This window comes from Thunnus albacares, chromosome 23 (assembly GCF_914725855.1).
Source record: "Thunnus albacares chromosome 23, fThuAlb1.1, whole genome shotgun sequence".
Classification (NCBI taxonomy): Eukaryota; Metazoa; Chordata; class Actinopteri; order Scombriformes; family Scombridae; genus Thunnus; species Thunnus albacares.
In genome coordinates this window covers 17,334,859-17,352,150 of record NC_058128.1, presented here as the reverse complement: position 1 = coordinate 17,352,150, position 17,292 = coordinate 17,334,859, and the positions used below count along the sequence as shown (strand labels likewise).

Below are 17,292 nucleotides of genomic sequence, written 5' to 3'. Positions count from 1 at the left end.
ACCCAAGTCTGCTAGTTAGCTTAACACAGTAACTTCCAAACCATATCAGGCTAATTTGAATTCTCATTCTAGCAAAAAGCAAAGAAAATTGCACTGCATTGTTTTCTCTGAGAGTAAGTGTTGTGAAGTCAGCTTGGCCGGATAGCCATGTCAATCATCTTTCTCTTAAATATAATTGGGCAGATATTAATTACGTAATAAATTCCCTAGCTTAGCCCCGCCTAACTGCAACCCAGTAACAAAGGAAGGGAGAGAAACTTTCTAAAGAATTACATGGACTATGTCAAAGGCTATGTTCTCATACTTTTTAGGTGTTTACTGTATGCACATTAGATCCCAAATTACATGATTAATAGTCAGTCATGGATTTGCCTTTGCAGGGGCTTTAAACTCAATTGCACCTGAAATGGAAATCTCTCCTCGACACACCATGCTGGCACTTCATTAAATGAATAAGCATTTCTTTGGAGGAATGCACTTAAAACATTTGATGACATCTAGCTTTCCTTTGGATGCACTTATTGAAATGTGCTTTGGACAAAAGTATCTGCCAAATTAATATAATGTAATGCACTATACTAATATGTGTATACTATGCTGTTTCTCTGACAGTATATTTTATTATCAGTCTGTTTTGTGGATGAACAGTGTTGCTGCACTGTTGTTTGCTGCGCACCTTGACTCAGCTTATTCAATTTAAAAGCATTTGTTTCAGTGCTTTGTCATTTTGATTACTGCTATTATTTTTCATTTTACATACCAAAACCTGGGAGTTTTATCTTTTGCCTTTTTTACCTTCAAGATGGCTCATTGTAATGTGCACTCTGTAAAAGCAAAATTCACATTTCACCTGAAATTAGTAACCCTGAAATTACACAGGAAGCTTAATGGCAGCAAGCAGCTGCTGAGCTACTTGTTAGTCAATGTACCATGCTACATGAGAGAAGTTAATTTTGTAGCAGTGAATCAGAAATTACACTATAAACCTTTTTATTTATCTATTATTTATTATTTCCGTATGTCTACCATTCGTATCCTTGCATCCATGCAATCCAGAGTATCTGCAGGGATGTTAATAATGAAATCTTAAATAGCAGGCAACATCATGTAACACCAAACTCTTGCTTATTTTGTAAACCTACAGCACTGTTCCCACGGTCAAGACTGAATGAATTATGATCACGAATGATGAGTTCTGTATGAAAACGCTGATCACAATTACGACTCCCACTCAAGGTTCAGCATTCCTTGGTGAAAGAAAATGTTCTGCCTCTGTTTCAGGATTCAGAGTGAACTTAAAACTTCTGCTAATGGCTAAAGTAAAAATATTAATTGACTAACTGCACTGAGTCGACCCACTTAACAACACACATTTACAAGCTTATCTATCCTGGTATAAACTGAGGGGCACTGGTTGTCCTTTACCGTGCAGCACGTTGACAGTCCCGTGGTGTGTAATGGACTGTTAAGTTTTTTTCCCCTTCCCTCTACTGTGTATGTCTATTAGAGAGAGAGAGACACACACAGGGAGAGAGTGTGTGAAAGAAAATACCTCAGGCTATGTCCTCTCCCATAATGCCTGTGCCTTAGCTAAAAGGACTGGACTTATTGTCACAATGTCAGGATGCTAGCTAGATGAGCTCCCTCTTCCTTCCTGTTTGCCCTTTCCTTGCTTGTGTTCTGTCCATTTTTTCCCCCTCCTCCTTTCCTTTAAAAAAAAAAAAATCCTCTAGAGCTCTCTTTGCCTTTTTCTCTCCATCCCGCTGAGCTGCTCTTTCAGATCCTGCCTGCCACTCCCTGCTCTCCATCTCTCTGGAGCTCTCTTTTTGCTCATTTGTCCCCCCCCCCTCCCTCCCTCCCTCTCCTCTTTCATTGTGCTTTTGATATCCCTTTCCCTTCATCCTTTCTCTCTGTCAGACACAGTGATGATGGTATGATCTTCTCGGATTCCTCTACGATCTGACAAACACACATGCTCGCACACACCCGGCTAAGTAAAACAGCTGTGACAGCATCATGCGCTATAAGAGTTAGGAATAGAAATGTCATCGTTGCTCTACCTAAGATGGCAGCCACTTGGCATTTTGTAAGGGGATTCTGAAGGGGAGGAACCCTAGTACACGTTGCCTTCTTTTAATGTTTTTGTTGATAGTGAAAGGGTAGTAGTACCTCTGGGTAATGTTGTTTTTTCTACTAACATTACCTCAAGTGCTTCATCTTTTTATTCCCTCTGCTTTCTTGTAGCTCTCTGCCGCTCCTGTTTCTCCTTTCTCCTCTCACTCTCTGGTTATCCATTTCTCTCATGCCTCTCAATCTATCGTCCTGTCTCCGGCCGGCGCAATTGTACTTGAGGGAACACTGAAGCGTGACAATCCATTAGCACCTAATGGAGTCCTGAGCTCTCTGCTCTGCACTCTAGTTACTGTGTATTCTATTTCTACTATTTTCCTTCGCATTCTCCTCCTCCTTTCCTGTCCTTTTGTGTAGTCATCATACAATAAACAATGGACTGGTGAGTGTGTGTGAACCCTCCACCAGTATAGCTTGCTTTAAAACTTACAGAAGTGTGTATTCATCATGTTCTCAGTTATGTGTCGAGAACAGATGAATACAGACTTATATGCTTATATATAGGATGTTGTTAGGTAAAGCTAATCAGATTAGCCAGGCTAAACAAAAGATTTGTTGTAGCACGAAGTTATGGGTTTATGTGTTGTGTAAGGGCTTTGCTGGAGCATATGTAGTGTAGGAAAAGAACATGCCACACTGTGAGAAGACTAGCCATAGTTAGTGTAAGTGCAAGGATGTAAAAAGAAGAATAAGAGTCTTTGTGAAGCTGTACACAGGGAAAGTGGTGCTTTGAGCTAAATGCTAAGGTTAGCATGCTAACATTTTTACATTTAGCAGGTATGATACCGATACCATATTGGCTGGAATATAAGATGACACCCCATCCCCTTTTCCAACAGCTGTTTTTGGAAAGACTTTTTGAAGATAGAGCACACTTTCACACTTTTCCTGTTGGGAAAGTTTCCTTAAGATACTATTTACCCAAGAAAGTCCTCATCCTTGAAGCCTTCCTCTAGTAAAAAAAAAAAAAAGGTTTAATACTTCCATTAAAGGAGAACATAGATTCCACATTTGTATATTTTGTCTATCAGTCACATACTTGCATTCTCTCTCCTGCCAGGCTCTTGGAAACGGTCAAAAATATTTTTTCCGACAGTTAGCATTTTTCCGAGCGTTTGAGCTCATAATCATCTGTGACAGCAGTATAATTCTTGGCTGCTTGACAGACGATTTGGTCCCCGATCTGTTTCTGCAGTAAAGACATCAGAAGGCGCTTCAGACTCATTTTCATTTGTAATGAATTTATTTCCTCCACAGCAGAAAAACAGGTTAGACAAACCTTAAGACACTCCTGTAGGTTAAACTTAGCTCATTAAACACTTTTAGGGCTGACTAACTCCAAAAGACACTCTATAAACAGACCTGAATACACTTGCTAGCCTAGCAACATTAAGGCTACAAACAACCCATAATGCAACACTGTTGTTGCTCTCTGTAGGAGCCAGTGTTATAGTGGTACACTCTCCATTCAAATATAATATTTGATCTTGTGAATATGTGAATTGTCTTGTCCTCTAATATAAGATGATCCCACTTTTTCAAATATAATTTCCAGAATAAAATATCATCTTATATTCAAGCCCATACGGTAGTTATGATGTCAACCATCTTAGTTCAGCTACTTGCTACTTAGCACTAAACACAAAGCACATCTGAGGCTGTTGCAGCTGAGGATGTCAGTAGTTTTGCACTTATTTGGTGATAAACCAAAGTATTGGACAATTTGAAATTCTGACTCGATGATGGTGCTAGATAAAAAGTCAGGGGATCAGCAAAGTTATATTTCATCCTAAGGGGACATGCATGTAATACCAGCTTGATGGACTTTTTTTTTTTTTTTGCTATTTTAAAAGGTCAATAGTGAAAATAATTATTAGCTGAATTCTTAACTAACTCAGTCATAGTTCATTTAGAAGACTTTCATAATGTAAAGGTCACAGATTTGAACTCTAACAGCCAGCACATCCTGCTTGTTAATTTTAAGTTGCTCTAGATAAGACCATCAGCCCAGCACCTTAAATATGAATGAGTTCCACTTCTGCCGCTGCTACCTTTTAACAGCCCCCACCCCCCCTCCAGTCCACCCACGCCTAATTTCAGTTTACAGTTCAATTCTTAAATTCTTAAGTTCTTGCTACACTGATTCTCAAATAAAGGCAATAAAAGAAAAAAGTTCACAGTGGGGTTTCTTTCACTGTGGGGATGAAAAGATGTTTTGGTCTTTTGCACATTTTATATTATTTTAAAATGAAGCAATGTTTTGGAATAGGAACTAAATGAACTGAGACTCATTATTCCCAACCTCGGAGTGTGTTTTGGTTTAGTGCTCATTTCTCTAATGGTGCATCAGCATTTCACCCAAGAAATGATTTGGGCTTCTCGGATCTGTTTCACACTCAGAGTGAAGTGGGTGTAGGCTTGCACTCTCTCTCTCTCTCTCTCTCTTTCTCTTTCACTCTCTGACGTATCTCTCTGCTCCCTAAAATAAAGCTGGAGCCCACGCTTTATGCTAAAACAAACACACTGCTTAAGTATATTGTGTCTTGCCTTCACAGGAGGCATGAGTTTCCATTCCAGATGCTGTGTGTTTATGTGTGTGTGTGTGTGTGTGTGTGTGTGTGTGTGTGTGTGTGTGTGTGTGTGTGTGTGTGTAGATACAGTGATCCATGTCTTTCCCCTTGGCATTTGTTGATGTGATTGACCAGTGCTATTCTGAGGGCACTTAATTGGTTAATTTGTAACCATGTTTCCGGACATGAGATCACATTGAAGGCTCACACACTCACACACATATGCAGCAGGGGTTCATGATGGCCTTCTGCTGTCTCACACGTATGTTTCCTTGCGCTCTCTTCTTCGTTTTCAGCAATTATATCATGTGCCTGGTTTGTGTTATTGCATTGAATCTCTTTATTTTGCCAATATGATAATATAAATACGTTGTAAATCAATCAGTAAGCTTTCCTCATGGCAATATTGGATTAACATTGTTGCATCAAGTTGAAGGATCTTGATCTGTCAGGTATTTTATTCAGTGGATAAACCAAGAAACATTCTCATCTGGTTATTTTATCTATAGGTACTTTTTCGATTTACCTTCAAGGAAATGTAATGTGTAATAAAATTACATATATGATAGAAGATTTTATCCATATCACACCAAATGTCAACAGTATGTACTTTTTTGTGTTAAAATGTTTTTTGTAGCACCTTTTTTTTTTTAAAATGGTATATCTTAAAATCCAAAATGAGAGAAATTTCAAATCATGAATTCTTAGTAGTCAGATACTGACTTGATCAGCCAGTTCTTTATTATATGCAGACTGGCTGCTTCATCCTCTATTCTGCAGAGCTCTGTACGGTAGGAAATTTATAGCAGCAACCACAGAAGACACAAACATAATGGAGATGTAAATCATGCAAATGTTTTAATATAAAACTGCGCTTGCTGTGTGTGTGCGCGTGTGTGTATACGTGTGGGTGTGCAATGACCATCATGGGAATATGTGGAGGTATGTTTCTGTGCCTCTCAGTCTGCACACACTGTACGCCACTCTGAGAACACAGTTTCCTTGAGTGATAACCTTGTGATAGTTATATGATTATAGTAGTATCAGACGTAAAAGCAGAGGAATATATCAAATAATATGTGTCCCGTGGGCCACAGAGCTGAGCTCAACTGACTGGTGGTAAAAGAGCAGAAGGGCAGAAGTGGCAGAAGGGAGTGCCAGTGGAAATCACCTCATGTACAGTAATTATATGAGCTGGCTTAAAGTGCTGAGCTTTTATCACCTCCTTTCTCTGCCTTCCCATAGCTCTCTCCTCCTTTCATCCATATTTTCTTTCACTCCTTCCTCTAAGGGCCACTGTCTTGTTTTTCCTTTCCCTTTGTGTCCTTTTTGCTTCTACTCCCTTGCCTCGTTTTTATTATTGGCTTATTGAAATTTGTACTCCAAAAGGAATATTGGCAAGGTAAAAAAAACAAAACACATGTAGCTATGGAGCACACGAGTCAAATTGATGATCACGCAGAAGCACGGGATTTTTTTTTTTTTCTTTCTTTTGACATCCATCCTCATCCCAGTGTGCCGAAGCGTGTATGTGTTTGTTGGGCTTCCATATTCTCACATTGCTCTGTGTTTACAGGCAGGCCCTGTTTTTAATTGGGTTTATTGGCTTTACCGCTCTTAGTTCCATAACATTTGAGAGATGTGTGCGAGTGAGAGTGAGGCTATCCTGTTTAAGGTCGTGTATTGAAGGTCACTGCAGGGGAACAGGCCTGACTGTGTGCTCTACAGTGGCTGGCTGATCAATACAGTGTCCTAGCTGCTGTCCTACTTCACAGCGGGTAGACGAACACACACACACACACACACACACACGGCACAAGGCTACACACAAATGTTCACAAAGCAGTAGCAGTAGCAGCAGCAGCACAACTGATAGCTAATGGATCCAGAGATGAATTGCAGTAGGTCTGTAATGCAATGAGTTTTTCACAATACCATCTGGTGCTCGATAAATCTGCTGGTATTGGGAAACCACGCAGAATAACAAGTTCATCCCAGTTCAGTATTTCAAACAGACATTAGGAAATGTCTCATTCCCCACTGATAGACATAGAAAAAATAATACCTAGCTATTAGTTCACTCACACATGTTCACTTTGACTTTATTTAACTGATCAGACCTCTTCTTATACTGTGGTGTGTACAGACTGTGCTTGATTGACAGCTCTCTCAGACCCCTGTTAGTTTTGTTGCATTTCTAAGGGCGGGACAGTGTGCAGTACACCTTCATCATTGTTATTAGTTGTTTGGTAATATATCATGTAATTCCCTGCATATTTCATTTCACATTTAATCTTGTTTTAGTAGGAAAAAGCACAATGTTATTAAAAACATTAACAATGGTTCTGCTGTATTCAAGTGTCCCACTAAGCTCTGACAGTGAGCCAGCACACAAAAACCAGGACCCTGAAACTGAAGTAGCCAAATGGAATTCAACCATCATTAATCCTGTTATTTATACCTGTGCTTTTCCTACTGTGATATGTCACAATGTCTCCTTGAAAAAGGCCAGTTGGCCAGAGTAGTTGAAAAGGTCGGTCTGGGCTATTTGTCTTTGTTCTGTTTTTTCGGATGTAAAAACCCTAGACACGTGTTGACACATCCTGTCTGCGTTTTTGATGCATGTTTGTGTTATGTGCCCTCTACCCTTACCAAACTACATGGGGAAAAAGAAATAAAAAAAAAAGTTGATGACAAAAAAAAAAGACATGATGGGTCATGTAGATGGGGCGGAGCGGGGTTTTTTTTTTTACCTACTTCACCAACTGTGTCTTTTCATGTTAGCTGTGGAGATTTCAAGTAGGATACTTTGGAAAATAAAGCATTTGCCACTTAAACTCATACAAAATTCAGACCTGTCTACATGTGTACTATGGATTTATTTTCGTATGTGTGTTTCCAACTTTGAAAAAAGCCTTGATCCAAGTCCTTGTTCATTCCTAATGGTGTGAGAGTCTGTAATGTAGTAATCCAATATGCTTCATGTTTCAGGAGGGCTTCCTTTAAGTTACCTCCTCATCTGGAAATTTGAAGTCTATCGATACCAGTATAACAGTATGAGGTCGGGGGATGTTTCATATGTGCAAAATGAGGGCAACTGAACTGTCTTCGTTTGCATTTCTTATAGAAGAACGATGTTCGCCATTCTAGTCTTAAAATATCTGGTTGTCATGCCGATGTATACTTTACCACTAGGACACTTGATGAGATATATGACTCCAGTGGTTGTACAGGAAATTGTGCCCCGAATCTTATACTCTTTTCCTGTTACAGGATGGAAGAAGGATAAGCACTTAGTTGTGTGTTTACATTGAGTTCATTGACTACATTTAAAATGACCCTCTGGTAAGGGTGACAGCAGTTGGTTTGGTTTAGTATAGAGGCATTCTGAGTCTACCAATATGTCTTTACGGTTTCTTCCTCTACGAAAGGTTATCCTGGGAGGTTCTTTGTACAGTTCACCATCTTGTGGGTCACTGGTTAGGATATGCTTATGTTTTATGATTGAATATTCAATTCGCTGTGCTCTGTTTGAGTATCTAAGAACACATATCATGGAAGATTTGGCAGAGGCTTTTTTTACTTTTGAATCTCCAAATACTTTATTCAGTGCTGTGTTTAGTTGTTCATCAACATATCCTCTCTCCTTGATTCACCTTCATAATATCCACATGTTGTTCCAAAGACTCTGGTGTGCTACAGATCCTTTGTAGTTTGTGAAACTGACTAACGGGGATAGCATCCTTAATATACTGTGGATTGATGTCTGTTCTGAGAAGGTTATTATGATCTGTGGGTTCAAGTAGTTTACCTCCAGCTTGAACTTGAGTGATGGACCTCTGTCGTTCAGCTATGTGGTGAAATCAAGTTTCTGTTCACCATCTGTCCAGAGAAATGTTATATCATCAATAAACCTTTTCCAGTAGATGATATGTTTCCGATAAGGAAGGACAACATCGAGTTTTGCGTAGTTTGGTGCCACAACTGTGCCCATAGCACAACCACAGCGTTGCCAATAGAAATCATTCCCCACACCGTCTCTTTCCATGTCTGGTCTTTCTCTGTCTTTTGTTCCGCCCCATTTTTCGGCCTAAAAAAACTTCTGACTTCACTGATCCGTCTGATGTATATTCACTGTTGGATGTAGTGGTAGGGGAAGTACCCCTTTTGTTTGTAAAAGTTCCTGTGAGTGTTGTATTCTTATATTGCCAAGTATAAACTTCATCCCGTTGAAATTTTTCAGTTTTTTTTGTGATCAGGGTGTCTTCTAGTTCAAGCTTCAATTTCTTGACCATCTCCATGTTTTCATTGAATTTTGTTGTGTCTATGTTGTGTTTTTTTTCAGGTCCTCTATGATTTCACTGACAATTAATGCCATTAGATTGATTGAGCATTTATTAAGTCCATTGTTTACAGAAGGGCTCATTGTCTGTGCATAGAGTGGATTCCTTTTGAATTCTTAAACTCCGGGGTATGATTTTCTTGGCAAAGTTATTGGTCAGGGAGATTCTGTGTAGATTCATTCTTATTTCCTTTCTGGTCAGGTTTTCCAATTTTCAAAGAGAATCATCTGGTCCAGTCTCATTTGTCCATAGTTCAAATCCATCAAATATTCTTTCATAGTCTTCTGGTGCGAATTCAGATGTTTAAACGAATTCAACAGGATTAGACATAGTTACCAGTTCAGTGTGCGGGTTGTTTAATTGCGGGTGCTGTGTTGAAAGGAAAGGGAGTCCTGCTGTGTTGAAAGGACGGGAAGTCCTGCTGTGTTGAAAGGAAGATCCTTGTATTTAAGCACTGTGTCACTTTATGACAGATATGTCTTGAGACTTTCACACCATTAGGAACTAGGACTTGGATCTCGGGGTCTTCCTGTAAAATGTCCTGTGAAACAAATCCAACTTACTGCCAAATCCCCCCAAATAGTTTGTGTGATGGACTGTCATGGAGTTATGGATTGTATTTAAGCACTATGTCACTTTATGACTGACCTTCTTCAGAAAGGTCCGAAACATTGACACTTTTTATTCAATCAACGCAGAGGTGATAAGTGTGTGTGAGAATTTACTTTTTTAACTTTGAAATTGATTCCCTTCACCACAGGAGAGACTGAGCAAGTGGTGTGCGTATTGCCTTCTACTCTTGAGACCTAACAAGCAAACTTGTTTAAGGCTTCTTGAGTTATTCAATTGAAAGTACAATATAAAAGAGAATGGATTTGAAAAGTCTTAAGTTTTATTCTTCTGATTATGCAAGTGATTGAGTATTCTGTGGGATTCTGTCTCATCACTTGTACTCTGATGATTCACTCTCTTCCTAAATAGGCAGCTACAGTGCATACCGCATGAAAATGAAGAAATCTCGCTCAGTGCCTGCTAAGGAGGGACTGCTCACCTAAGACTTTTCCATCATAGATGAGCTCTTTTCAACAGGGAAATTAAATCATTGAGGCAGAATGGGTCTCGACAGCTCTTGGAGTCCAATATAAGAAGCAGAGGTTTTTTTTTTTTAATGGGAGTTTCGAGTGTCATGTTACAGTTGGACCAGATATCTAATTTTACATTAGTTTCATTCACGGTACTTTACTCTGTATATCAGTTCTTACGTTTAAATGTTGTTGTACGTCATGCCATCATGTTTAGATACAGTAGTGTTTAGTCATCATTCAGTAGCTGTAGCTGAGCGTGTGAGAATGCAACAGGTGGCTATGTGGGCAGAGAGACTTAGTTCTTAGAGAAAATTCACAGACTCTATCTCTTAACAAGGCAGCTTCTACTGTATGTGTGCTCTCAGAGAAGAGTTTCTAGCAAATGTGCACAGTGTTGAACTCTGAAGATGTCATTTATTTTCCAACATATTTTCCTGTGGATGCATCCTGTGGTGCTTAAAGGAGACTGCAGAGCCTTGACCAGATATCTCTGATATAATGAAATTTATAATATGATTACTGTTCTCTAAACAGCAGATGCTATCCTCCCTGCTGACACAACATTGGATTATGGAACATTGTTTATCTAGATAATTTATTGCATGCTTTCTTTCACCATATAAATATTTCAGCATGCACACAAACACACACACAGTAACATGACTATCCTGAGAAAGAAGACTGCCTGTCAAGGGGTTTGACTCTGTGTCATGTGAACTAGAGATGAGCAAAGATAGCGTGGCACAAGAGAAAAAGAGTGCTATTGTTTTTATGTTGCAGGGAGAACTGTGAAGTTTGAAATTAGCCACGGAGTCAACAAAATGTTTTAGAAGCGGGGGGAAAAAGTGAAACAAGTGATTGGAATCACCCAGAGACATCAGGGCCAGAGTGAAAGAGACCACAGAGAGAAGACAAAAGACAAAATACAGTACTTGCTCTTTGTTCATCACAAGTACAATCTGAATTACAGTGTAATAATTATAAAAGAAAAAACAAATTGGAAAGAAAAAAGGAACAGGCTTTGAGTAAATCATTAATATTTAGGTCAAATATTTGATCATTTGGTGCTGGAAGTCACATAGAAACACCTGTTTAGGAAACTCAAATGTTATGAACTCGACACTTTACAGCTTTAATTAAGTTTATATCATTTTCTTTACCTTTTATTTCCTTGCGTGTCAGTCAGTGTCTTAAATGGTGTATTGACATCTGATCATTGGCTGGTGGCCATAAAGCTCAACTTTGCTTTTTACTCAAGTCAGCCAGTGTTGTGGCAAATACTGTGAAGAATGGGAACAATGAGAGGCCAGTGTGAAGCGGCCGGTTCTCCGTCTCTCTCTGTCTCTCTTTTGCTGAACCCCCGCGCCCCCACCTTCCTTTAATGAAAGGAGCCATTGTCTCTGGCCTGGATTGAAAAACTCACACAGTACTTTTCCTTTGAGGTCTTAAACAACTTTGCCTGCTTAGATGAAAAGCGATTTGCTGTGCTTGCATATGTACAGTATTCATGCACCCTTGCACATCATCACACACATGCTCTTGCACACATTTATGTCCATGCACAAACCAAAACACAACAGACACTTAGCATATGATCCCACTAAATGTACACAACCACATATAAACCCGTACTAACACATTAACATGAATAATGTGTGTGTGTCTGACGGCTCCAGTGTGCTCAGAAATCTCAGATTCCAGGCCCTCTTAGTCTGCTGGCCACCCAGCAAAGCCCCACCTCTCTTTACCTCCGCTGCCCTCCTTCTCTTTTCACCCAGATCCTAACACACTCAGACCAGCTGGGATCACTGACCATCACTCTCATTCTGTGGAAGCCTATCAGAATAGTATATTGTGTTGCTAGTGACAGATTAGTCCTGAGGAACCTGTCATTGGTCTTTGCTTTGTCTCTGAATGGAAGGATGTAAACATGGAGCCTATACCTAAACTTTGAGGAGTTTTGAGGTCATCAGGTGGCAGAGGCTGCTACAGTAAACAAGCTAGGCTGGACTAGGAGAACCAGCAGCCATGGCTCAATTTCAAGAAAGAGCCAAGTCGGCCACTCTGCCACCCCGATTATGCTCGAGTGTCCCGGGGACTAGCCGACTACCAAGACGGATGGGTGGGTGCAGGTTGGAGGACTTAAGCTTTGACAGCTTTGAGCTGCTTTACAGTGGAGCTGTTGATAAGATCAAAAGCCACAAAAGTAACCTCAACCTCAGTAAGTGTCAACCTCAGGAATTTTTGGGCAACTTCAACTCATAGTAATTATGTTTTAAACATGAATAAAATAACTTGAGCTTCAGTAAATAGACTATCCTTGCTGTTTGGCAACTAAACTACCATATAAAGTTATTTATAGTGAAGTCTCATGTTAGGTAATGTAAAGTTCTGTTTAATTGATCATCCCAAATCGGGAAAATAGTTAATACCAAGGTATTTGATAACCTTATTTTTATTGTAATATCAGTCAATTTAAACGTCAGCAAGTTAGATAACCCCAACATGTTGGCTCATAAACTTTGAGATCTCAACTTCAGTCTCTATTTAGAAGCTAACCTCTATCGTTCTCAGATAAAACTTTAGTAACCCAAATATTATCAACTTCAGCCAGTTGTTAACCCAAACTAATGTCAGCTAAATGTTGTCTCTAGATACTGGTTTCAACAAAACATGGACTGTATTGACGTCAGCGTGGTACCAAAACCCAACTCCTGTATATGTTAGTGTCATAAGTTGGGTTTTAAATGGTTAATTTCACTTCTTCTGTTGTATTTGCGTCATGGTGTCAATTTTGAAATGTAAGGGATATAAAGGAAGTCGCTCATATGACACTCAGCCGTGGCGATGCTTGCTCATGACACCTCAGCTGCACCCAGGCTACGCAATGTTTCCCCAACAGATAATCTGAGTCTCAGCAATTTTTCACAGCTGTTACTCTTAAGTTTTCCAAACAGCTCGCCAAAAGAAACCTGTTGAAGGCAATCAACTTCTAACTTTTTAAGATTCAAGCACAGCATCAGTGAGTTTTTTTTTATTAGTCCATTTTAACCAAATTCATTCAAACAAACCCAGATTTAGCCCATGGCCATGTTAAAATTGTGTCAAAGACCTCACCTTTCAGATTATTTTATTCAGCCTCAGCCATTTTCATCTTCTGACATTAACTTTATCTGGTCCTTCATGAACTGTATTACCACCAGTATTTTCTGCTGCTGTTAAACCTTTATTAGCAGATAGTGTATTGTATGTAACTCAAATTGCTGTTTTTTGTAGCTTTTTTCCCAGAGATTAGTTTCACGGAAACCCTGCATGGGAGAGAAGGTCAGCACTATTAAAAGTGACATCTCCTGGCATGGCATTTAGCTAATCCCCTCTCTGTGTTACAGATAAATGGTCTAGTTACTAGACTTCAGAATGGCCAAAGAGACCCTGTAGATTTATATATAGAAGAGCAGTCCAATTTTAGCTGCAGAACAGGAGTGTTGACAGTATTATTAATATGCTATCTGATGTAGAGGGCCTCTGCGGAACAGAAAAACGATTGTACTCTATCTCTCTCTGTCTGACACACTTAGCATATTTTGTCATGCTTTGCTGTATCACACACTTGTGGCCCCACATCAAATACAGTATTAGGGACTCTGAGAATAAGCCATCTCTCTCTATGCTTGTTAAGAAGGAAACAGTCAGTGTGGAAAGAAGGAAACTAAGGGGGGAAGGAACAGGGTGGAGAAAGGGTAAAGGAGTTACAGAGGATCATATATGCACAGGGAAGATTGCACTATGGGGACAGGATATTGGGGGGGGAAGGAAGGGAGTGACAGTTTGGTGAGCTCAAGTGTCAGAGGTGAACAGTTTCAAGGTCTAGAAGGTATAGACAACAGTAAGGTGACAGCAGAGTTTGAGTACAGTACAGTACACTCATTGTGTGTCAACAGTAGTGGAATTCACTCTTGAGGGAATGGTTATGAATGGTTTCAAAAATAAAAAGTTGCATCACTGTAAATCACAAATTGGGGCATCCCCCGACACCACATTGTTTGCCCTATATTCTGAAATTGAGTTTTAGAGTATAGTAGCTGGCAGCAGGACAAATGAATGAAATCACTTGAGTTACATGGTGCGATGTACAGTTTACCAACATCACATGAATTCAAGGTGTTATCCTTAAATTTCAAGCAATTATCTATTGCTGCATTTTGGAACGAGCCACGCATCTTAAATAAAGATAGATTAATCTTTGAAATTGCTGTAATTCTGTTAACCAAATACTGAAATTACTTAAAGCTGCACAGAATGATGACTATGTGTAATGTGAAAGGTGTCGCTCATAGTGATGAATTGTCAGAGAATAGTTACCCAGCACTGTAGTTTCCCTCAACTCAACAGAACATTTTAGCGTCTTTCAGACCTTTATTGTGGTTTTGCAGCCGGCAAATGTATTGGCTTGTTTCACTGTCAGCTCTCATGAACCTCGTTTTGATTTTTATGCTACTGGTCTAACACCAAAAGACTGACAGACCCACTTAGCAACTAGCTGATGCAGATAGTGTATCATTTAACTGTTAAGGAGCCAGATATTTCCCTCAAGAGTTGGTGGACCAAAACAGAGCTAACTTTTTGTTGCACTGCCAAAAAAAAATCTACTAGTACAGTTTTAACTTAGTCCGCTTTGACATAGTCCTGTCACCCTTCACGGTCCTTTGACTGGATGAAAAGTCGAAGTAGCCTTTTTTGTGTATGTGTGTTGCTTGGCTTTTTGTTTTTGTTTTGCTTTGAGTAACCACTAATCTAGTTTTGCCTACACCACCCAGGGTGCATTGCTGCTGTTGCTTCTATTTGTCTAATAGGTTTACAGTTGGCTGTGGAACTCCTGGCACTGGGCAGCCTAGCCAGTACTAATCTGCTTAGCCCATAGAAACCTTTGGCCGGCCTCCCACTTTCTCTGTCTTACGCACATGCAGACGCATGCACACTCACTCTCTTGTATTGTTTACATACTATACAGTAAACAGATGCTACAGTTAGCAGATAAGGAGAAGGGAGACAGGCACACTGAGCAGATGGAGGAATGAAAGTGTGTTAGAGGGGTCATATTACATACATGAAATAAGAGAGGAAAGTTACCTACTGTATGTTTACGGTTATCCTCCAATGCACAAGTTTTTCAAAAGGAAGACCAAAATGGCTCTTGTTAAACCAGAAATGTAAAAGAACATGTTAAGCAGGTACATTATATGGAACCAGGTGATAAAGTATATGTCGCCTCTCAGTTCAAGCACACAGCATTGCAGCCAATGCTGTAGCTGCAGGAGGTGCGGGCAATGAATGTTTTATTAGCCTTAATGGGAAGAGATAAAGGACAAGAGTGAGATATGAGATTAGGTGATGAGAGAGAGAGAGAGAGAGAGAGAGAGAGAGAAACTGGCAGCTAAATTCTGGTAACATGAGTCCCGGCTGACTGTTTAATGAAGTGTTGTGCATGTGTCAGGCTGTGCAGTGGTCTAGCTAACATTTTTCTGTGTTTTTAGTTGGAGACATTTTGACCTTGGTTCTCGGTGGCACAGCCAGTGCTTCTTTTATCAGTAGATGTTGTTTCGTAGTAGAATTTTCCTGTAAAATCTGGGTCTGTTGGTGTTTCCATTTGAAGTGGTGCCACAGCTTAGAATGGTGGAACTCTTTTTATGCCTCTGTGCTGGTGACAGCCGTGGCCGGAGGCATTATGTTTTTGGGTTGTCCATATGTATATATGTACATATGTACATAATGTCCGTCCATATGTCTGTCCCATCCTCATGAATGCAATATCTCAGGAAGACCTTGTGGGAATTTGGTACAAACATCCACTCAAACATCCCAAGTTGACTCCCTGTTGGGCCTAACCATCAGGGATTTAAAAAAAAAAAAAGTACTTTAAGATGTTTTCTAGTAGCTCCTTAAAGGAATAGCTCAGCGCGTAGCGAGTGCGTGGTCTAGAGAGAGAGCGAAAGTGTGTGTGTGATGGTGAGGCTGCAGCGACAGGAGCAACCAGCCTACCATCCGAAAGTAGGCCGAGAGTGAGAGAGTTTCTGGCGAAAACAAGCACCTAGACTTGGAGACATGAGAGCAGCTGTTCGCTAACAGCTACGTGTGTTTACAGCAGAGAGCAGGAGGGAGGACAGACATCTCATTCCTCTACCCTACCCCGGGCCTAACAACTTTTCTGGCGGAAACCCTGCTCAAGGGCGAACTGATTACATTTTGGTGGTCAAAGATCAAGGTCACTGCTACCTCACATCCGTCCCTTTCTCTTGAGAACAGGATATCTCAGGAACGCCTTGAGGAAATTTCTTCAACTTTGGCACAAATGTCCACTTGGACTCAAGGATAAACTGATTAGGTTTTGGTGGTCAAAGGTCAAGGTCACTGTGACCACAAAACACGTTTTTGGGCATATCAAGAATTCGTATGGTAATCATGACAAAGTTTCACAGAAATGTCTAATAAAATTGTAAATTGTAACATTTGCTTGGATACTGAATTGGTGACACTAATCTTGGGTGCCCACCTTGAAACTGTGGTGATTGTTTAGATCTACTGTGCTGCTGGTTTGAAGATGTGTGTGAAGCATCCACGTTTTGGAATTTGTAGCTTCTTTACAGCAACATCCATATCTGAAGCTTTGTCTGCTGTCTACAACTTTGTGTTCTATCAGAATCAGTTTTATTTGCCAAGCATGTGAATACATACAAGGAATTTAAATATGACTAATGATCAGGTCCAAATGCCCCTGCCTCTTTCCAAGAGTTTTCTTCATCTTCCAGATCTCATCTTGACCTCCTCAGTTCCCCTAAACTGCCATCTCGTAATTACATTTCGCACTGTGACTGCAAACTGACAACACTTTGCTATCCTCTTGTAGCCTTCCCTTGCATTTTGGGCATCAATAACTTTCATTTTCAGTCTTACACTGCTGCTTAGAGGAACCCATGATTGCTGAGTGTTTGCACAAGGTTTGAAGAGTCAGAGTATTTGTAAAGCTTTGAAACTGGCACCAGCTGACATTTCCTAATGACAGTTGTTGGCATGCCACAGGTCTAACGAGCTGATTAAGGTCTGAGACCTTGTAAAAAGAACCTGAGCCTTCAGAACTCTTAGGGTGCCCAAACTTTTGAATATGCC

General features: G+C 40.1%; 1 protein-coding gene across 4 annotated transcripts in view; it reads left to right on the top strand.

The window, feature by feature from the left end:
* Nucleotides 1-17,292, top strand: part of gramd4a (GRAM domain containing 4a) — a 52,017-nt gene that overhangs the window by 15,310 nt on the left and 19,415 nt on the right. Inside the window, exon 1 of one of the 4 annotated variants that reach the window (XM_044342772.1) lies at nucleotides 11,873-12,349. The exons of the other annotated variants lie outside the window; for them this stretch is intronic. Coding sequence (XP_044198707.1) covers nucleotides 12,157-12,349 — 193 coding nt within the window. The 5' untranslated portion in view covers nucleotides 11,873-12,156. Of the gene's footprint in view, nucleotides 1-11,872; nucleotides 12,350-17,292 lie in introns of those variants that run through there. 4 annotated transcript variants of the gene reach the window in all.